General features: G+C 41.7%; 1 protein-coding gene across 1 annotated transcript in view; it reads left to right on the forward strand.

Moving 5' to 3' along the window:
* Nucleotides 1-9670: 9670 nt before the first annotated feature.
* LOC104376277 (septin-2) overlaps nt 9671-22576 on the forward strand; it is a 39007-nt gene continuing 26101 nt past the window's right edge. The window contains exons 1-5 of the mRNA XM_086623599.1: nt 9671-9705; nt 15081-15132; nt 16242-16341; nt 17831-17917; nt 18530-18653. Coding sequence (XP_086479725.1) covers nt 15106-15132; nt 16242-16341; nt 17831-17917; nt 18530-18653 — 338 coding nt within the window. The 5' untranslated portion in view covers nt 9671-9705; nt 15081-15105. The remainder of the gene's footprint in view (nt 9706-15080; nt 15133-16241; nt 16342-17830; nt 17918-18529; nt 18654-22576) is intronic.

Consider the following 22576-nt stretch of genomic DNA (forward strand, 5'->3'; position numbering starts at 1 on the left):
GCTGCCGCCGCTGCCGCACCGAAGCCTCCGGAGAAAGGACGGCGAGGCGGGTGCCGAGCCGGCTCTGAGCCCCGCCGCCGCCGGGCAGCGCTATATGAGGAGCCGCGGGCCGCCCTCCCCCTGCCGTCCCCCCGCCTGGCCCGGCCCTTTCCCGCGGCGGGGGCACTCGCACCGCCGCTGGTGGGCGGCAGCACCGCCCGCGGCCGGGGCAGCGCCGCGGGGCCGGGCCGGGGCCGCGGGCGGAGGTGGGGGCGCGGGCGCAGCGCTCACCTGCGGTTCGCGGCCGGGGGGCTCTCGCCGGAGCCGGGGAGACGTCCTTCTGCTCGCCCCGGCATCCTGCTCCGGGAGGAGCTCGCAGGGACGCTGCCCGGTCCCAGGAACGCGTGAGGCTGGAGAAATCTCCTCTAGGATTTCGGCTGCTCAGACTTTTTCCTGCTGGTGCCGTTATCTGTGTGTTTCCTATTTACTGATAAAGTCCACAGCCAGACCTTCGAATAGGTCTTGCCAATGCAGGCATCCAGCAGTAGGGACGTCCTGATTAGCAGAGCCTAATTGGTCATTTCCCGAAAGACCGAGCATACCGACTGACCTGCACATCTGTCTCTTGCACATTGTGACAGGCGAAAGTGCAAGCAAACACCGTCAAATGCCTTAGGAACCACCCTGAAAATGAAACAGCTTTGAATGTGGGGTCTACACATCATGTCAGAACCAAGAGATTATTTAATTCATTCAGGAAGAATAATCACTGATAGCTTACACCAGGCACAAAACTCTGTTTCGAGCCAAGAGCAAGGCATTCTTTTTAAATATCTTGCCATAAAGGTTTCAAAATTCATTTTACTGTTATAATTTGTCAAGTACATTTCGAATCTTTATGGTGTGTCGACGATTTAAGTGCCTGTATCAAAAAGAGTGTATTTGCAAGAGTTTCATCATCAGGCCACGCAGACATTATAAATCCTGCAATCTCTTCATGGACCACTGGTGTCTTGGATTGTTCTTGCAAAGAAACCTTAGTTCAACTCCTGCAGGCCAACAGCAGCTCACAGCCCCCCCAGACTGGCAGCTGCAGCGAGTGTTGGTGGTACAAATGCTGCTGTTACAACGGCAGTAGAAAGAGAACAGACCTCATCAGCTGCCTCACAGCACTCACAAGGAGCTGCGGTCCAGTGGGTGCCCTGAGAAAGGCTTGTTTTGATTTAAACCTGAATTGCTTCGGTTTATCTTAAATAAACTTACATGTTTTAGACAAAATTGAAAGTTGTGTTCACAACGACTCTTGAACTGGTTTGGATAGGTTTGGTTTCAGTTAGCCCAAAGTATCCTTCAAGTGTAGAGGAGATCACAGAGTTGAAAATAACACATTTCCTGCCCCTCTGTAAGCAGTTTTCTCTGTTGTACAGTAATTTACAGCATGTATTACAGCATGCAGAGATTTGTGATGGAAATATAAAGACTGATATGAATGCAGCATGAATGGAAACGTCCATGTGTGAAGCAGAAGCAGCAGCAAAGGTTAAAGGAATCACATGCATGGATAGCTGAGGAAGTGACCGGTGGGTTAATGCTGAGCAATACCCTGCTTACATCCTGACATCCGCACTGATGACTCTTCTGCAGAGGACGTGAGTGCTGGTAACAGGAGGATGGCAACAAGGTCACAGTACACTGGATGTTGTCTTTCACTTTTTTTTTTTTTCCAACCAGAAGACAAACTTTAGCTACAAGACACTCAAAAAAGAAATAGAAGAACATCAGCAGCTTGTGTACCGTCATGACGTGGACATGCTGACACACAACGGCTGCAGCTGGCCATTGATTATCTCTGCCTGAGGAGCTGTAAACATTTCTAGCATGGAAAATGTTTTCCTAACAGAGGCTGCCTGGTAAATGGAGATAAGAGGAGTTATCTCCTCTTCCAGCTGTATATGAAATACATACAGTTTACTTCAATTATTTAAAACTGTAGATTCCAGTGTGCAAGTCCAGGAGGAATGTGTGACTGGGGCTGTGCAGACTGTCAAACTGAGGCTGCTTACAATCACTCAGAAAAGTCCCTGGTGTCAAGGAGAAGAGAATGTGCAAAAGAACCAGCCACAGAGACAGAGATATCTCAGAGGTGAACAGGAAGAAACCCAGAGCACGGGCTGAAACTGAATAACATCTGTATTTATGATGATAATAATGATTATATAGAAAACAGCACAGAAGAACAATTAAAAAAGGGGGGAGAAATGCCAGTTATCTTAGCCCACAAGCACAGGAAAGCCCCACCCTTGCCACTTGCCCGGGAGCACGGAACTCTGAATTTCCTCCGATAAATGGCCTGTGTGTGCTCCTGAGCTGGCCCGGAGGCACTCGTGGGGCTGTGCAGCTGCCCAGGGCTTTGGGCTGAGAAGGGAAATCAGCGCAAGGCTTGTTTTACCTCTGCAGCCCTTACCCCACCTTCCCTTGCTACCTGTTACCGAGCAACTGATTCCTACAAATCACTTAATCCAAGACAATTTTTTCTCTGGGGAAATACATGCTTAATAATCACAGGGTAAACCAACCTTTCTGCTTAGAGGCATTTCTATTCCTGGTATTTCGCCTTCATCTGTTTCTTTTCCTTACCCCAGATATTAAATCCTTGCTGGTAAAGCCTGTATTCCTTTAAATGCAAAGGCATGATGTTCTTGCACCAAAGGAATTTATTAACAAATGAGCATTAGTGTCATTACATCTATTATTGCTCCTGCTATGTATTTATTAAATTATTCTAGGGGTGATATGTAGGGGGGCTTTGCAGCCTGTGAAAATGGGCGGAAGTGGTATTCAAGCTGAGAACAATGGCACAGAAGCCATACTATCGCAAGAGGGGCTTTGGGATTAGAGGTGATTGTGTTTTCCCTCTTTTCCTGACATAATCAGGACAAATACCAGGCACAGAGTTACAGGGAGGGCTGCTAAAGGGGGTCCAGGCTCTTACCAGCATTGCTTGTCCTGGTGTACGAGCCCTGTACCAGAAGAACTGTGTCAGCCCTCCAGGCTTGCAAGGGCTTTGCTCAGCCCCGAAGTATCCCACCAGCAGTGTTTAGACAGGTTTGGCTTTTGGGACCTGAAATGTAGTCTGCAGAGCATGCTTGGTTTATAACTTGTGCAGTGTCCCTTACTTATGTGCTTCTGCTCCTTCTTATCCCTAAAATGTTAAGCATCTGGAAGACGGAGAGGAAAATGACATTTGGTGGCAAGCTTATGCACAAACCTAGTATTGTTTGTGTGAATAAGACAGAGTATGAGTCAAACGATGAATTGAAAGCCCAGTGATCAGGCATAAGCGAAGGTGCAGAACCAGGAATCCTGTTAGAGATAGATTTTGTGCTGTATTTTGTCTTCTAATTAGTGCTGAAATAAAGGCAGGGAGATTTACAAATACAGAGGTGTTAGGCAGGGGCTGTTCTTTATTTAGAAAGCTTGAGTCTTCTCAGCGAAGATCATTCCTTTCTGAATTATCCTTTTAAATGCAACTAATTTTCTCAAGAGAAGAGATTTAGTTGGAGCTTGAGCGCACATGCCATCTTCCACAGTAAAGTGGGCCTCCGTGAAGTCCCTGCATGTCAACAGGGCCAACATGTCTTCAGACGAGTGTGACACGTCAGGAGACTGGCACGTAGGAATGAGTCCTTGTCAAATGAGCAGGTTATTACAAAATGAAAGTGCACAGTTTCACCATAGGGTTTATCTCAAGATCCTTTCTTTTGGAAACCAGCTGAAGTGGTTTTGAAAACAAGCTGAAGTGGTTAACATGAAATTGTCACTTCCTCTCTTAGTTCGTCTTTTGAACAAAGAGAAGCAACGAGTGATTTAAAAGCAGCACCAGGATTTTGCAAGAGGGACGAGTGATGCTCTATGACTGATGCTAATGATGTAGGATCCAACACCTTTTTTAGAACAAGTGTTGCTGCTGCCCTTCAGGATTGAGAAATGGATGCCCACACTACTCCTCCCCCTCTGTGGTGATGTGACAAGACTTGTGTAGAAGAAAGGAAGGAAACATATAAGTAGTTGAAAAAAATGGAAGAGGTTACAAATCTGCTTCCAGCCTTCCTATGTTTGCTGCTGTATATCCCTTTACAAACAAAGTTGCTCTGGCCCTCTATCAGTCCCTGCACTTAAATGCACCCTCTGCCTGGGCTTTTTCTGCTGAGCTGCCCGCTGGCACTGCCAGGGAGCCGGGAGCAGGGGGTTCCGGCTGGACTACACATGGTGGGAATACTGAGACAGTGTTACGAGCCCTTTCCTCAAATAATGAGGAAATTAATTATGCTAAACCATCATTAGAACTGAGTTCCACACCTCCTTGCTCAAATTCCGCTACACATAAACCTCTGGATCAGCATTTGAATCATAGAATCATAGAATCATAGAATCATAGAATCATAGAATCGTTAGGGCTGGAAGGGACCTTCAAAGGTCATCTAGTCCAACCGCCCTGCAAGGAACAGGGATATCTCCAACTAGATCAGGTTGCTCAGGGCCTCATCCAACCTGGCCTTGAACGTCTCCAGGGATGGAGCATCCACCACCTCTCTGGGCAACCTGTTCCAGTGTTCTACAACTCTTATGGTAAAAAATTTTTTCCTAATATCCAACCTGAATCTACCTCCCTCTATTTTAAAACCATTACCCCTTGTCCTATCACAACTGGCCCTCCTGAACAACCTCTCCCCATCTTTCTTGTAGGCAAGAAAGCCTACATTTGAAACTTCCCTTTGGTTGGAACTGATCTTCATTCCTCTATTTCTTGTTAAAGCATCCTCCAGACGGGAGCATTTCCAGTCACCACTGTCAGGACCAGCTGGGCTGCACAGGTGAGCTGCTGTGCACCTAACTCTTCAGCACCTTGTTTTCTGAATTTGGCTTTCAGGAGGATACTTCACGGTCACTGGACAGCCATGACTGTGTTAACGGCATTTCGGGGCAGCTGATATGGTGAACGATGGCCCTTTCCCAAAGCTTAGAATGTCCCATCTATAGATGAGCATCTAAACAGCCTGATCATCCCAGTTGCCAAGAGATCACTCTGAATGTATGCTTAGGCCATGGCACTTCCAATACTTGTCTTTAATGCTATGGGCAGCTCTTGAGAATGTGTTAAAGCTTGGGCAGGCAGGGAGGAAAAGCTATAGGAAATATACATTGTTTCATGCGTAAGGGTCCATTCTATGTCATGCTTCCTATCAGAAGAACTGTGGTTTAATTTTGTCCTCTTCCAAAGTTAGCCTCCTTCCACAGATTGTGGTGTACCAGGATCCTGGTAGATCTCTTTCCCATGTAATTGTTGGGAAATCACATCAGATGTCGTTTTGTAATGAGCAGCGTCAGCAAGGACAAATGCCATTGTTTTAAATATACATTGCAGATGTTGAAAGTAATTAATAAAGACATGACCATGAAGTTACTGAAAACTGCTCAGGGCTAGTGATGGGAAACATACTACATTTCTCTATTGTCCCGGGAAATTTGCAATCCTGAGAACATGCGAGAAGTCTGGGACACCTCTGATTATGAGAGCGATTAATTCTCAGCAGTGCTGCCCCTTTTCTTAATGCGACATGTCTGAGGCAAGCCCTGTCTTTGGGAATAGCATGCATCTGTTTTGTCAATCCTGATTCCCTTCTTAAAAGTGAAGTTGGTTTCAAGTCAGAGGAAAGGATGGCTGTTATTGGTGAAAAGATGCAAAATCCAGAGAAAATTTTCAGGTTCTTCTTACTGCTTCTTTGTTGCCATACTTAGCATATTGAAAAGGTGGGCTTGTGTGTGCTTGTAAATGCAAAAGAAACACTTCTGTTCCTGTGAGGCTGCTATAATTCCAACACAATCTTCCCTTCCTGTAGCACGTCACTAAAAACGCGTTCTTTTTTTTTTTTTTCCAGCAAGGGAAAATACTTATCTGTTTCAGATTTTCTTGCAGATTACTAAACAACTTGTAAAGTAGCTTGTGTCAATAAATCCTGGTGTATCCACAAACACTGGCTCCCTGTTGGGGTACTACCAGAGCTCCAGCTCTGAGCTGCATACTTTAGAAGGGCTCAACAGTGAGACCAGTTTTCAGTGGACCTGACTTTTCTGATTCACGATGCAGCAAGTCTGCAAAAACACAGAAGATTTGAGATGTTAGAATGGTTCACCCCATTAGTGATTCCATAGATAAAGCACTACACAGAAGAGTATTTTGATCTGTTTACCAGTTTACCAAATGCTAACAGAGAATGGGAAATATGCCCTTAAATTTCTGTCTGTCACCATACCCAAATACTAAAAATTAGCCCAGGGAATATCTAAATTAAGGTATCCAGCATTCACATTAGTTATGTTCGAAGTACTTTTTTCTCTGATAATCTTTTGAAAAAGGATGTTGCTTAGAGTGTGCAGCATTTAAGTGTTTATTTCTAAAATGTTTGGTCTTGGAACCATGAACTATAATTTAGCGAAGCATATACAAATATTCTGAATCAAACAAACTTAAATCTTATGGAAAATAAAAAGGTTTATGCATATGCTTAAAAATAAGTTGTTTAATCAGGACTTGAGTAATTTTATCCGCAGGGAAGATTGGGAGAGTTCAAGATGCTCCCTGTCTTACAACAGTGGGCCAGTATCTCCATGAATTGCTCTTACAGCGCAGCCATTACAGCAACCACACGTAATTTTAGGCTCAAATTCCAAACATTCAGCTGTATGAGGAACAGACTCAATTGAAAGCAAATAAAGTTAAAAGGGATCTTATAAGTGAAAAGAGACAGTTTTCTTTTGTCTAAGCAGCGTATCTTCTATTTTGTTTTAATTTAATAGAAATAATGCCAAGGAACATGGAGTTGTTTTATCTATCAAAACTCGATTTAGTTTTCAGTTATATGGTGGCATTTATTTTATTATAATCAGTATCATACTATTTTCTCTGTTAAGGAGCAGAACAAAAGATACATAGTGTATTTTGCTGAATGGATGAGGTATTTCTAACTTGCTAAGACGTGACTCCGCACAAAGTTAAGATTTGAATTCAAGGAAGGACTCCAATTGTGCTTTTAAGAATGTAAACCTAGATGTATCAGGAACTTTTATAAAAGGCATTTCAGCTTCTAAGGGAAGAATAAAACAAAATTCTTTCAGAAATAATAATTACGGGAATGAATGATTCACAGTCAGACTGCTGTTCACTCCAGTAGCATTTCTAGACTATTTAACCATTTAGGAGGAACGGTGTTCTTCAATACAACATTTTCTTATGTTTGCACCCCTGCTAATACCGGTGTGAGAAGTAACAGATATGCAGTGTCTTTTGTGGCCATGCATTCTCCGCAGGTTTCTGCAATGCAACATTTGTCAGTTACGTGTGCCAAACAGTTCCAGTTCTGCTGCTCGGTGATCCTGCATACTGTGGTTTCATAACAAGTCTCATAACAGGTTTCAAAAGTAACAAAAGTACATTTTCATCAAGTGTGTAATACACTGTAAAACGCGTTGTCGCATGATGCTCTTAATGCCAAAAGCTGAGATGGGTTCAAAAAGCAACAAGAAAAATTCATGGAAGAGAAAACTGTCGAGATAAAACTTCTGGCTCAGGAAGCTGCTGAGCTCCAGATTGCCGGAAGGGAGGGAGGATATACAGACACGGTGCTACTTTTATCTTTCCCTAAGCATCTGCTACTGGGCACTGCAGAGGTAGGGCACTGGCTTGAACTGACCTCTGCTCTTACCCAAAGTGCCCTTCCTTATGTTACTTTCTGACATAATGAGACAGTTTTGAGAGGATTGTGACTTCTCTGAACGTTTTGTGTGACAGTTGGTCAGCCATCTGATTCACCCATGGCTTTGGAAAATTAGTTGTATGCCTCAGTGATGAGACATTTGAAATTTCTGGAGAATGTGTCACCATTGCACAAAATCCCGCCAAAGGAAAGGAGTCACAATCATGGGAAAGCACTAATTTCCACTAGATTCTGTGTTGATGCCAGTCTATAGTCTGGTATTGTCCATGCTAATCTCATGTAATTTCTCCAAGTGCTAAGTAGTTATTTGTAATATCAGTTTGTATGTGCCAGTGAAAGGAAGAAAAACTGCCATTGTGGTTCCTTTGGTGGTAGTACAAAACACCTGCATGGATATCCATGGAATAATGTAAAATAAGACAATTTCTAAAGAAGACTGAAATCCATCTTTTAACTCCTCCAAGAAGGAAGAAGTTAGTGTGTAGCAGTACTTTGTGTTATAACATTACACTTTGTCCTAGGAAAAGGAACTTGGTTGCGCTTTCCTTGGCTTTTATCTTGTTCTTACTCAGATCACATCAATGCTCAGTTGATAATAATATGAGCACAATGTAAGTGACTGGCAAATAATGCCAGTCTGCCTTCAGCAGCATTTGTTTCACTTCCACATTTTCCTGTTGTGAACTGCAACCCTGTTCGCTTAATGAATGGAAATACAGACAAAGCAGAAATGTACTTCTTGGTATTCAAAATTGTGAGTCAAAAGATTTGCTGCTAGGTCGCACATACAAACTGCCCTCTGCAAAATGTTCAGATGGATTGCTAGGAACTTTTCTGAACCCAGTCCTTGCAGCTGGAAGAACCCTCCTCTGATACTCTGTTTTATTCTTGCCAGCGTTCTGTTGAGTGTTTGAGCTACGTGACACTGTTTCACCATGAGAAAGTGATCTGGTTCTGTAATCTACCTGCAGGTATCATTTACACCTAGGTGCATGCCTGCTGGAGTCCCTGCTCGCCTCTTCAGTAATGACACGACCAGGGCAGAATGGCTCCCACTTATCAGAGAGAATGCCGTGATGAAAGAGAAAATAGCAACAGTGTAGGTGAAACGACTACATTGTGGGTTTTGCACAATGTTTAGGAGAGAAATTTGCTTCACATGTGGACAAGCAGCTGAAAACTGAACAGGCTTATACGACGTACTCCATGACAGTCAAACAGCACCAAGTTTAAGCTAGATTCCCCCTGGCTATCACCTCGACTGTACCAAAAGATTTTCCACTGTGAGGAGTACGGCTAAAACCTGCTGTAGGTGGAGCCAATCTGAAAGCCCAACGGTATTTGGGTAGGAAACAGGAATCAAGCAATTTGAGAAGGGGCGATTTTAAACGGAATGGGCTCTGTGTTTTCATTCTTGAAGGTTAAGTCCCATGTGTAGCTCCCGACCGAGACCGTCGGCCCAGATGGATGCCCGAGTGCGCTGCTGGCAGAATGCGACCTCGGGGTAGCAAGACTGACTTCTGTAATTTGAAGTCGTTACCAGTGCAGCACCATGTCGTGTAGCCGGAGCACAGTGACCTCGGCGAGGGGTGGCTCTGTCAGATGAGCCATTCTCCCACCTTTTTCGCCTTTGGGAAGTCAGCGGGATCGGGAGATGCTCCGCATTTCGGAGCAGGGCGCTACGGAACGGCCCGGGAGGAACGCGCCCGCCGCTGAGCCACTCGCCCCGCGGACGGCCCTGTGCCCGACCCGCGCGTGTGGCCACGGCTCCCGCACGGCGGCCCGCCTCCGCTGCGGGGGGCGGTCGCCATGGCAACGGCACGGCTCGCCCCGCTGCCACTCAGGCGAGCGGGCGGGCCGGGGAGGCGCTCTATCCCTCCTCTCGTTCGTCCCAGGGCCGCGCCCCATTGCTGCGCGGGGAAGCTGCCTAAACCATAGAGTCGTGCGGAAGGTAGGCGCTCGGCCGCGGTGGTGTGTGGGATGCGGGAGGGCTCCGTGGCAGATCGCGGCCTGGCAACCCGGGTGCTGGCGGGAGCGGCCGCGGGCTCAGGTAAGCGCCGGGGCCGGGCCGCGACCTCCGGCGGGCGGGTGGGCGCCTCCGCCCCGCGCACCGCCCCGCCTGGCCAGCGCCCGCGCCCCGCAGCTGGTCCTGGCCCGGCCCCCGCCCCTGCCCTGCCCGCAGCCGCCAGCGGGGCGGCGGTACGGGCTCGGCCCCGCCGAGTGTGCCCCGTGTGCGGGCCCGGCTCCGGCCTCCCGTCGCTGCCCGGGCGAGGATTTTGAGGCCGCTGTCGGAGGAGGGGAGAAGCGTTCGGGGACAGCCCGCGGGCCGCCGTGCGCACGCGCTCAGGCGCGGCGTGCGGAGGTGCGGGCCGGGCCTCGGCGCCGGCGGGGGCTGCACGGTGTGCCGCGGCCGGAGGTGCGGGCCGAGGAGGGAGCAGGAAGCGCTGTCTCCATGGGGCATTCCTCAGATGTTTGCAGGATTGCAACACCCGAGCGTGGCCTGCTGCTGGGAACGGGGGATGCTGCGGGAGAAGTGCGGAGCTCATCCGCACAGAGCGACACATACCTGATTTGGCAACAGACACAACAAGAGCTTTGCCTTTTTTTAGCTTATTTTAGGTCTCAAATGATTGTTCCCATGCAGGTTAGAGACCGCATGGTATCATGGGACTTAAGCGTGATTTGGAAGTGATTTGAAAAACCAACTCATCACTGCTGGGTATTGCCAGTCAAGCTTTGTGGGTGTGAGGCAGAGCCACCTGCTTCCTGATGAGCGCTCATGGCTAATGTGTTTACCTTTTGAATTTAAAAAAAGCCCCTGCTTTTCACATTTACAGGTCTGTTTTACAATATTTTTTCCTGATACAGTAACTCTGGGAAGATACTTTGGAAAGCTGCTTGCATAGGAAGCACGTAATCACCAAAACTGATCATTAACATGAACGGTATCATTGCCTCCTTTGTGTTTTTTAGGTGACTGTATTCATTGAAATAACAGTAAGAAAGGAACTTGTCTAGGGTAATATGCTAACATTGAAATGAAATGTTAAATAAAATACTTAGAATCAGAGCTCTAGATTTGTGCATCTTTTTTTTTCTCTAGGCATTTTCCTTTTAAGAACAGTGTTAGTATATGGTTTCTCTCTTACTTCATTAGTCCTTACCTCCTTTTGCTTTGCATATGTGTGCTGTTAAATCATGGAAATGTTACAAGCTTTGATGCATTCCCAGTGATAATCTGTATGGTATGTCATTGGTTCAAATAAGTTGTCAAAACAAGATCTGTAAAACTTACCAACACTGAATACCAATTCAAAGACAAAGCAGTGACATACACTTGGCTTGGTCAACCTGCAGGTGCCATAGCTCGTTTTTTTGTTGTTGTTATTGCATTTACTGTTAAATTCTGTGACTGCTGGAATTGATACAGTCATTTTCCTGAATAGGAGCAATGCAGAAATGTATTCAGTTGTTAATGTGTAAAAGAGGATTCCTTCAATTGGTAACATCGGTTTCTAATGAGGAAAATGGAATCATCTGGGATTGTTGATACAGGGGGAGTGATGCTTCTCCTTGGAAGTGGGTTTCCAACTGGAGGTGAGGATGTGCAATGAACAAAGCGTGAGACACAGAACAGGCTCTGCTGGACCCGCTGTCATTGGGTAGAATTGGGTGATTCATACAACTTTGATAGTGTAAGCTACCAAAAGAGAAAAAAAGGTTAACTGCTTTGTATTTGAATACCCCTATATCCAGTTTGGAATACAGTGAGGAAATGTTTAATTGTCACATAACTTCCTTGTTTCCTTGTATGCAAGACACTTGGAGAAGTTACAGGGGTTTTTTTATTGTTTATTTATGTGCCTCGGTACTCAACTCTGACACTTCTCTGTGTGTTTCTGTAGTTCTTTTTGTAAGAAATTGCAAATTTTGGTATTTTACTAAGATATTCTTGGTTTTTCTCTGTCTGCTCTAAGTCTGAAAGTGTTACTTCAGGATGCTAATGTTGTTGAGACCATTTCCAGCATTTGGAAACCTACTGAAGTCTTTACTGCTTTCTGTGGTTCCTTATTAGGTTATTAAATACTTTTTTAAAAGTATCAGAGTTGTATAATCTTATATGGAAAGAAAGAGGTCTCATTTGATAAATCAAGAGGGCTGTTCTACTTGTAGAGATGGTTGTTGAGGTCACTTGAAAGTGATTATTTAAAAATGTTGTTTAATATCCTTATATGGAAACACTCTTTGTATGTTTGTCATAGCGTTTTCTTTGTGCTAGTTCCTATTAAGAAGCTCCCAGTCTGCCTGTTCCTAACAATTTACTTCTTACATCCTGACAGGAACAAAGGAAATGACCCATTTTCCTTCCCTTCTCTTTCTCTCTCACTGGAATACTTTTCTTAGCAGTACGTGGTAGGATGGCATGTTCCCGGCCTCTGTATTTGTAGAGGAGGCAACTGAATTTAGTGGTAATCTGCTCCCTTCAATTGCCCAACAGGACACTGTTCAGGATGAGAATTGGTTGAGATCCAAAATGAAACTTTGTGACGTCATTCACTGTTCAAAAACTGCTTTGAACATTCCCATACTGTAGCATAGTGTCCCTTTTTTTCTGCTAGACCTGCTACAAGTGGCACACGATTATTTATAAATAAAGTTTCACTGCGTTTTGCAAGTTAATGCAGTTGTATCTTCTCTTCTCCTTTCTCTTTGAAATGTGCTGCTTTGCTCATCTCATAACGATTGAAATAGTCCTTTGAAAATCTAAAGAGAACAGAACAGCTGTGGCTTGCTCTGTTTTGCCTTAGTTGTTATCTTTTTAAATTTTAGTATGAAAAATTGATGAAAAATGAAACATTACAGTTTCCAGATGTGGGACTAACACTCAACTTCATGTTATTTTAATGTTTGACTCAGCTGTATGCAGACAGACTTTGGGATTTCAGCAGTTGTCGATGCATGGTGTAGCCTGGTCTGTTGACAAGTTATCACTTGTAGGCAATGATGTAAGCGCTGTGTTTATTTGGTGCTATAAGATGTAACATACGGTATTTTGCTAATTCTGGAGTGTTGATTTGTAATGATATGGTAAAGCTTCAGAAATACAGCTCGTGGTCATCTGGGGAAGTTGGTTGAATAATTTCCTAGGAAACCTCACGAGGGCAGTGTTATGAATTGCAAAATGTGTTGAGGCTGAATAACTGAGGATTCAGTTGAACTTCAGCATTTAGTGTTGAATGTTCAACATTACATTGAATGTAATGTGTTTTTTTTTTGGTCTGGGGTTTGTGGTTTTTTTTTTGTTCAGCATAACACACAAGGTGAATGTGATTTGCCCAGTAGGAAACAGGTTTTGTAAGTTATGTTTGTGGAACAATTTTTATGAGATGGCAGACTAATTTTGAAGCCAGATGTGTCATAATCAGTTGACAATTTTGACTCCTGCTTTTTAATCAAGTAGCTTGGGTAATGCTGCAATGGATGTAACTATACTGTCAGTTTAAAGCAGAAGTAATTAGAGAATTTGCCATAAATATTTAAATCTGAATTGTTTCCCTTTCTCACCTTTAACTACAGGCAGCAGTTCTGGGTAGCTTCTCGTCTGGCATTACTGTGAGAAACAGGACAGAATGTCTGTCTGCATTAACGTTCAGGCAGTAACTATTCATGAGCTTTTCTAAACTCTTGGATTTTGTTACTGATTGTATAGACAAAGGTGACAACAGAAGTCTCCAAACATAGAAACAAGATGCAGGCAGAGCAACGAGTTACATCTGTCAGTGAGGCCGTGACTGTCTTTAGGGACCTGTAGTGCTGGTTGGCTGGAGGCCAGAATGAGCCCTTGCTTGCATATTGCTCAAAGAAAAATAAGCCCTGTTTTTCCAACACCATTCTTAAGGGATGTTTCCCAGGCTGTTTGGAGGAAGACCCAATTAGAGGCAGTCATAAATGATTAGGACCAGGACCTCCATGTTTTCCAGGCAGTGGGTGTATTAGGCTTTCTTTAGCAAGCAAATGAACTGGGTGTGGGCGAAAAGAAGCTGGAGGAGGAAAAAAAACCCACACCTTTCCTTGCCTACAGAGTGGCTGATGTCTACACAGGTGCCAGGGTTTGAAATGCCTGCTTGAGGGCAAATGAAATGCCATGTGAGCTGAAGATAAGTTTTCCTTAAAACTCCCAAGTTTCAATTCTGCTAACTTTGACTTTTCCTGTAATCCAAAGCTTAGTGCTGGGATTTGACTGTCAAACTGCTGGTGTCAGGAGCTGGACTGCATCCTGCTACCCAACAGGAAAGCACTTCTGTCTGAACACACAGGTGCCTGCATAGGTCACTTCCCTGCTTTCCGTGGCCAAGAGCTGCCTTGTCAACAAACCGAGCTGGGCAGCGCTCCTGCCGCTTCTGCGTTTCCTGTCAGTGCTCTGTGGCCGCTCGAAATAAAAGGGCCTCACCATTGCCATGATAACTCATCTATAGCACAACTAACATCCTTGAGTAAAGAGATAAGAGCTTGCCAAACCCCAGCTGTTCTGGGTGTCTGAAACGAAAGAACAAATCTCTCCGATAGCCCTTCAGATCAGGGTGAATTTTCGTGTCCAACGTGGATTAGCCAAGTGCCAAGGTTCTGCAGTGGTCAGTGTAGTGTTCACATTCAGCGATACAACTTCAAAGTGACTGAAAATAATGTGATAACCTTTACCTGGAAATCCCATAGGTGTCCTGTTCTTGGGATAATTTTGTACGTGGTCATGAGTCTCAAATACCATTTTTCGGACAGTAGTTAGATTACATTCACCTATTTGTAAACCATCTTCAAGAAACATATGATTCCTAAGTGGAAAGGGTAAAAAATGGAAGGAAAAAGGACCTCCTTATGCTCTTCTTTATAGGGAGTTGGGAACAGAATATTTGAATTTCAGGTTTTAGTAGCTAATTACAGAACCAGTGAACTTGAAAGAAAAATTGCATCAGGAGTATTAGCTTTCAGTAGATATTTTTCCTTCTTTAAAGACAGGATGGATGAAAGATCTTTAAGAATACGGAATTTTAGTATTTAAAATTTTAAAGGAATCTTTCTGTTTTAAAACTTTTAAGTGTTTAAATAAAGCTTTCCGGTTTTCATAATCCTGTGTAATTTCTTTCCTGTGAGTTGCTTCGCAGAAGCAGCCGTTTTGATTATGGCTTGTTTGTTCTGGTAATCTTTGAGTATGTGGCATTTCATTCTACTGGAATAAAATGTGATTGTTACATACAATTGATTGGTTCAAAATTAAAATTAATGTAATCTTCAAGTCAGCTAACATACACGATGAATTTTATTTTCTAGTGTCTGAAACTTGGAGTGACGAAACATGTCTCAGTCAGGCGAAAAAGTAAAGGTAAAGAGATGGCTGCATAGCCAAAATTTTGCTTAGAATCTATTCAACTTCTGAAAATACTTGTGGTTTTGCTGAAGTGATAAAACAGTGAAAAAATGACACCTTGTTGCTTCAGATGTGTTTCTTAAAAGAAATTGTTTAGTAGAAACAGAGCTTGTGTGTGATTCTAGAAATAGGTTTTCAGGTGTTTGCCAGCCACTCAGGGTTTGCTTACAATTTAGAATGGTGCCTTTACCTAAAGAAATTTAATTTGAGAAGCCTTCGTTTGTAGGGATTTTGCCCACCTAGGTGAGTTTTAAAGGGATTGTTAGCAAATAACTAATTGCCTTGTAAGTGTTTTCCCATGTATGCCCCCTGCCCCATGGAAGTGTGGCGTTGTGGAAAAGCTGTTCTCATCATAAACTCATCTGTGAAGAAAACATTTGGTTCCAGCTAGCTGATAGGTCCCCAAATCGGGTGACTTCAGTTCTTGTTTAGGCTCCTTTTAGGTTTTCATTCAATTAATAACAGATGGTGAAGCAGACTGCCCTTTTTATAGCCCAAATCTCTTTGATAAGTTTTTCAGGCAGGTTTCTTTTTCCTGCTTTTGTGTTACAAGTTAAACATTGTGGAGATAGGTGTACAGTTTAACAAGCAGAAGCTATATCTGTGTGATTGTATTTTGGTAATCTCTGCATTACTATACAATGTTCTTGTTTTTCTCCATGTGAGTGTGTGCATTATTTTTATAGAAGATAATAGCAGCAGATACTGATTTTCAACAGATATTTTTGACCTCTAGCTTAAAATCTTTGGGATTTTTAGCTATGTTTACTGTTTAATAATAGTATGTTCTTGCAAGCTTGCAGATTTTTTTTTTTTAATCCAAGGAGAGAGTTTTGTTTATATGTAGTCCAAGGTACTCATCAGATTTCTGTTTATATCATACTGCTTGGTAAATGGGCCTCTTTCAAGGTCTGCCTTGCTATAGTAGCAAAAAAATGTTTCATTCTCTATTTTCCCATGGTCTTTATATACCTCTGCAGTTTATTGTATAGAATCAGCTGAACTCTGTTTCAACTTTTTAGGGGAAAGGGGATCTCATTTATACTCAATTTTTTTCTTGTCAGTTTTCCGACTCGGCAGGCTATGTGGGATTTGCTAATCTGCCCAACCAGGTTCACAGGAAATCTGTGAAGAAGGGCTTTGAATTCACACTGATGGTGGTTGGTAAGTGACTTGTTTAAGTATTTTTGACTGTTGTACAACAACAAAAAATGTCTTCCTACTTAGCAATTGACTGTTCTACAGAAGAAAAAGCTTTGAACCTCCACACGTTTTCTAATTCAATCTCCTACTATTTGGTTATCTTTGGTAGGAGGGAGTATTTGTAGTGATTAAAGATGATGTCTTTGAGCCAACAGGACATTCTTGTGTTCCTGACTCATCATCAGATGGTAGGGATAGTTGCTTAATCTTTCTTTGACTCTCATTTCCCCAACTGAAGGCATGAATGCACATGGTGAATATCTTGCTGTTGAAATGGTGATGCTATTGTTGTGTTTTCTATACTGATTCACTCTGGTATTATAACTAAACTTTTAATTTGCCTGTTATGTGAATGAGCACCTGTTAGGAGTCTTTGATGGCAAATCCTTTAGGCACAAAGCTGTTTTAAGTGACATGTTGAATTATACTTGCATTGAATCAGATTAGTTTTATGCAAGTGCAAAGGGAGTCCGCAGTACTATCAACTTTTTGTATTGGCTACCTTGGAATTACATGTTACTGAAAAATGAAAACAAGAAGAGATACGTAACACGCCTAACACTTCCTTCTTGTTCTCCTTGCTCTGTAGTACCGTTTGGGATTACTTGGTGGCAGAGTGTTCAGCAATATCTGTAAAATAGATAGGTAATTTGTGATAAGCTTAGAGTTTTATTTCATGTAGTTTGTGATGATAAATACAGGTAACTTCTCCATCTCTAAGATTAGGTTAGTGGCATCTAAACATGGCCAGTTCTAAATGCTGACTCCTTTGATTCCTTGGGTTAGGAAGAAAGTGACTTTTTAAAATTCAGATTTAGTAATTCTGTTTACAGGTTTAATTTTATTACTTTGTAGGATAAAATTTCTATGACCTAAAGTTCTAGAATTATGGAACTTCTCAGGTGAACGTTGAACAATTTTCTTATGATTTTCTGTTTCATGTTTTGTCGGATGTATGTAGCCTAACTATAAGGGTGCAAAGCTCAACTGTTTGCGTGAGATTGCTTTATTCGTTCTCCCTCTTAACAGTGTTCCGGGTTCAATTTGTAGCTTAGGAAAACCTTAAAGCTCTCAGAAATTTTCAATAAAAGAGTTACAGCTCCTGGTTTTGTAAGTTAAATGAAAAAAAAGCTTTTATTTCGCTGAAGTAACCTAACTATCTCTAGATCTGCAGTCAGTACTGTGTGACCTTTCAGCTTTTATTATGAAATCTACTACAGTAAACTTAGCGTTTTCATGTAACATTTATAAAAACATCAGAGGCTTGTTTTTCCTGTGTTTTTAAAGTGCTTAGCTGAACCTTTGATGTTTTTATCTAAAAAACTAGGGTGGATCTCTATGAACAAATTAGTTTTCCTCCATAATGTGGGTTCGGGGAAAGAGGAGGTGCTTGAAAAAGCCTGGTGTAAAAGGTGTATGTGCTTAATAACCTGAATTATTTTGTTTGTAGGTGAGTCTGGCTTGGGAAAATCCACTTTAATTAACAGTCTGTTCCTGACTGATCTTTATCCAGAACGCTATATTCCTGGAGCTGCAGGTAAATGGTTTTGCAGTTCCTCCAGCACGTACTTTATGAAATTTAATGTTCTTTCAGTTAACATTGCTTCATTCTGATGATAACTTCACCCATGAGACCCTTTCTTCACGTTGTCTAGCTGTATTTTAATCCTCCAATTTTTTTTTTTTGAGCTGATATGTTTCCTTTCAAAGATTCAGCTTTTGTTGTTTCTTTATCAGTTGTTATTAAAAAAACCCCAACCCCCTAGACTGTTAAGGTGTCAATATACCTAAATGTGGTTTTACTCTAATCCCCATTTCCTCTAATGTTTTTGCCTGTAATGCCTTAAATCCTGGTTAGATGTGTAAATACCTTTTGACAAAGAATCTAGCATGCTTCTGAGTATTATAATTTTATTTCTGCATATTGTCACGAGTAAATTTTTCTTAGTTCATTGCTTCTTGTTTATTTACAAAAATGTGGTGTTAAATTTTGACTAACTAGCTTGATTTTTTTTTAATGTAAAATATTTTATGTCATGTAGGTTACAATACATTTCAGATTACGTTTCCTGCTGCGTTGCTCTGACCTGCAGGAGTTTCTGCAGCAATTGATAGGCATAATAACAATCAAAATGTTCCTTTATTTTAGAGAAAATAGAGAGAACAGTTCAAATCGAAGCTTCTACAGTAGAGATAGAGGAGCGAGGGGTGAAACTGCGTTTAACAGTAGTTGACACACCAGGATATGGAGATGCCATTAACAGCCAGGACTGGTATGTGTGCAAATACTGCTTTGCTTGATAGACTTTGTACCTCACACAAACACTGCTCTAGTGTGTCTGTCTCTCTGAACTCAAGTGATTCAGCTGGTGGTCTTTGGATAACTTTGATATACTAAAAGGAAGCAACAGGTTCCTTATTCTTAACATTAATGAAGTGTTATCTTGAATTCATCGTAGAGGGTCTTTTCTGAGTCCTTGCAGTTAAGCACAGTTTTCTAAGCACTGCTGCATTCTGGATGCTCAACTTCATATCATCATTGACGTGATCGTGTAGCTTATGTGAACTTTCAAATCAAGTTTCTTTTAAAATTTTTGTTGCCTAAAATACACATCTCTAGTAAAAGTATATTACTTTGTACAACTTCCTGTTTCAATTTTCTAACCATTTTTTTGTTTTTAAAAGGTTTGGTTAGTGATCTCTAGGCTGTCTTTGATTCTCCCTCAAAATTAATGGCCTTTCCTCCAGTAAGGTTCTGTGTGACAACTGCAGTTGACTTTTTGTCTCCGTAGCTGCTCTGATAGGGCAGAGTCCTGGTGAAGGGAAATTTTTTTAATTTGTCTTTCTGTATTTCTGGCCCATCCAGTTTCCATGTTTTTAAGACAGTACTTTTTGTTCCCTGTCCTTTGTATGTACTACGAGCGATTTGGATAGAACTGCTGATTTTTATGATGGAGTTACTACTTAACTCTCTCTGGCCTAAATATCACTGATAATCTTTAACGGCTGAAATAATTGTCCACAGATACACTGGACAACATACGTAATTGCTTTATGCCAAAAGAGCATGAAGAAATAAAATGGTAAAATAGATATGAAGGAATTGGGCAGTTTGTAACAAAATTAGAATTAATAAGTTTATTCATAAATGTAACTTCCAAATCATCATAGTCATGCACTTTAACTGTGGAAAACTGATCTTATGGTAATATTTTTCAAATAAAGATGATACATTCATGTGCTCAATAGGATGACTGAATTATTCCAGTGCAACTAGAAGCTAAACTTAAAAGATAACCATGTGGAAATTTAAAGTGCTAACAATATTTATTTTGTTTAGCCATTAATTTTTGTTGACACTTTTTTGTGATGGTGGTAATCCTAAGGCAATCTAAACGTCATTGTGCAGAGAAAGGGAGCATAAAGCTAATACTGGTTGATTTGAGTTCTTCAGTATGAGTTAAAGATCAGGAAGGAGGCAAATAGCTCATAAAATAAACATTATAAGGCTAATAGAATGTTTTGCAATCTTTTCTTGACAGAATGCTGTGTTATCTGGAGCATTCTGAAGAACATTTTTATCAGACATGGTTTTCTTTTCTTTCTATGGTGCACTGTAGAAACAGCAAAAATGGAGGCAGTATAATATAGGTTATATTTTGAAAGTGAAGCTATAGTGAAATTTTTATTTTCCTCCCACTTTTCGTACTTCATGAAGTTGAAAAATGTTGAGCTTCTGCAGTAACACTGAGGCATCTTTCTGGACTGCAGCATGATGTTGCTTATTTTGTGCACTGTTGACTAGAGCTTCCTTCCGCTGGAACTAAGAGCTCTGCAGCCCATGTATTGTGTTACGTAGAGCTCTTCCTGTTGATTGTATTCTAATGCCCTTTGTTTATTCTGCTAAGATGTTTCTTAGAGACCTACATGTTCAGAATTTTCCCCTTTCTTTTTGGAGTCTTGCTAAATAGAGTCATTCCGTGATGATTCAGATGGAGTAGAACAACTTACTGGCTTATACTTAGTTTTTTGTGACGAATCTTAAACATCAAAATACATTACAGGATCAGATGGTACTTACATTCTACAAAATAAAAAGATGCAGTTAATTTTAATTGTCTCTCTAGTCCCATTTTCTTATGTCACATGAAAAGCTTTTGAGTCATGACAACTGTCATTTTGACAAGGTCTGTTAGTCCTTACAGGATGTTATAGGGACTTGGATGGATAGACTCTTTGTTTCAAACTGTAGTCAGGACTAACCCAGGGCAACTACCTTCCTTCCTCGTTAGTTCAGAGGAAATAGTGAGTTCGTGTTCTTGAACTTCGTTTGTGTTCAGGAGCATTTACTGCAATTGTGATTAACCAGTAGATGGTGCTGATCTTGATGCAAGTTTTATGAAACACTTTTTTGGGGAAAGCTGCAATCTGTGCAGACTACCTGTTCTTCAGAGTGGTGAACTTTACTAAGGCTATTTTTGAACAGAGGTGAATCAAACTGTCACGATGTACCTAGGAGGCAGTGATCACTGACCTTGTTTCAAATAGATTTCTCCTGGGTAGATTACCTAATGGCTTTTGGTTTCTGCCTTTGCATTGATGAAAGGGCTTAATTTTAGAGTTTGACTTTCAAGGATGGGAGCTGCCATCAATTTTTACGTATTTTTCCATCACAGAAGAAGTGCTAGTAAGGATTATATGTTGTCGGGAGTTTGTCCAGAGTTTCTCCTGGATCAAAAGAATAATTAGATTGGAAAATGAGTTGTTATAGATTTAGTACACCACATTCTCTAAAGTGGATTATTTTTTGTTTTCCAAATGCTATTGTATTTAAAACAGCATCTACCTTTTCTTACAGGCCAACCACAGTTAACCATAGTGATAATTTTTTAGATTCTGTGTGAAGCTTTAGTGCTAGCTGGAGTTCTGTATTCTAGAATAAAACTACACCTGGGAATGCTCTTGGCATCAGTTTACATGTGTGCTTGGAGAGTAGCAAAATTCTTCGAGGTGGGAGGTTTGAAGCATAGAATGGCTCTTCCATGGATAAGGACATTGGGATTGTGAGGCAACTTCTTTTATCAGACAGAAGAGAAGGGATCTAAGGAGGAGAGGGAAAAAAAAATTGCTTCATACACAAATTTGGGATCAAATCTAGTCTCAAAAGGATGGTTGACAAAAACAGTTTACAGGTTAACTTGTTAGATATTGCTGATCATATGCCTTGTGTTGTCTTAGTTGCAGTGTTGTAGGTCATTTTTTTGATAACTGCTTTCTGACTGCTGCTGACTTTCTGATTTTACTGATTTATATTTTGTGGGTTTTGGCAGCTTGGTGATATTGTTAATTTTCCCCCAATGGACTTAAATGCAACAGTTGTGTTGTTTGCTGTTACAATACAGGATGTGCTATCTCCTAAGTAATGATAGCACAGCGGTGTAAGCCAGGTGTTTCCCGGAAGTCAGGAGGTACAGGACACTAATGCCATATTTATAGGGAAAATTATAGCTGTTAGAGCTAGAAAACTGCACGTAAACTGATTACATTGCCAGAGAAATGTGTGATAGTTGCTTTCCCATTGTTTGTGCTTGGTTTCTGTCCTAATATTTGTGCGTCTTCAGCCTCGTTACCTTTCACTCTCTAAGAGAAGAGTATCTAAGATCAACAGGAACATAAACCATGTTTTCCTTTTTCGACACGTTTAGGTATCGAGATGTTAGTTCTTAAAGACTTGAGCAGCACTGAGGTCAAAACCCAATAAATTCTGGGTTTTGCTGTGCCGTCTTCTGTAGTGTGACTTAGCACGGTGCAAATCTTGCAAAGATATGAATGTGTGTACATATATTCTACTATGGATTTATTCCTCCTAGATCCAAAAGCTTACTCAGCTTTGGAAAATCAAATTCCCTCCAGGACCTCTTCCATCATTCTTGTTACTGTCTTTCATTATCTTTGTTACAGCCCTGCAGCCCAGGGTTGAACTTCGCTGCCTGTCACAGTGTTTGCTGTCGTTCTGTGTGTACATTTTCCAGATTGCTAATTCTTTTTTTGTGTGTTCTCATCTGTTTTCTCCTTAAATTTCTCTAGTCAAATTTGCGTTTTCTCCACAACAGGAATACTACTTCTTAAATTAAGCTTTCTTCTCAGTTTTTCCCTGAGTAGTTTAAGATATGTTCATGACACACAATCATCTATC

Source organism: Tauraco erythrolophus, chromosome 19 (assembly GCF_009769465.1).
Source record: "Tauraco erythrolophus isolate bTauEry1 chromosome 19, bTauEry1.pri, whole genome shotgun sequence".
In the NCBI taxonomy this organism is placed as follows: Eukaryota; Metazoa; Chordata; class Aves; order Musophagiformes; family Musophagidae; genus Tauraco; species Tauraco erythrolophus.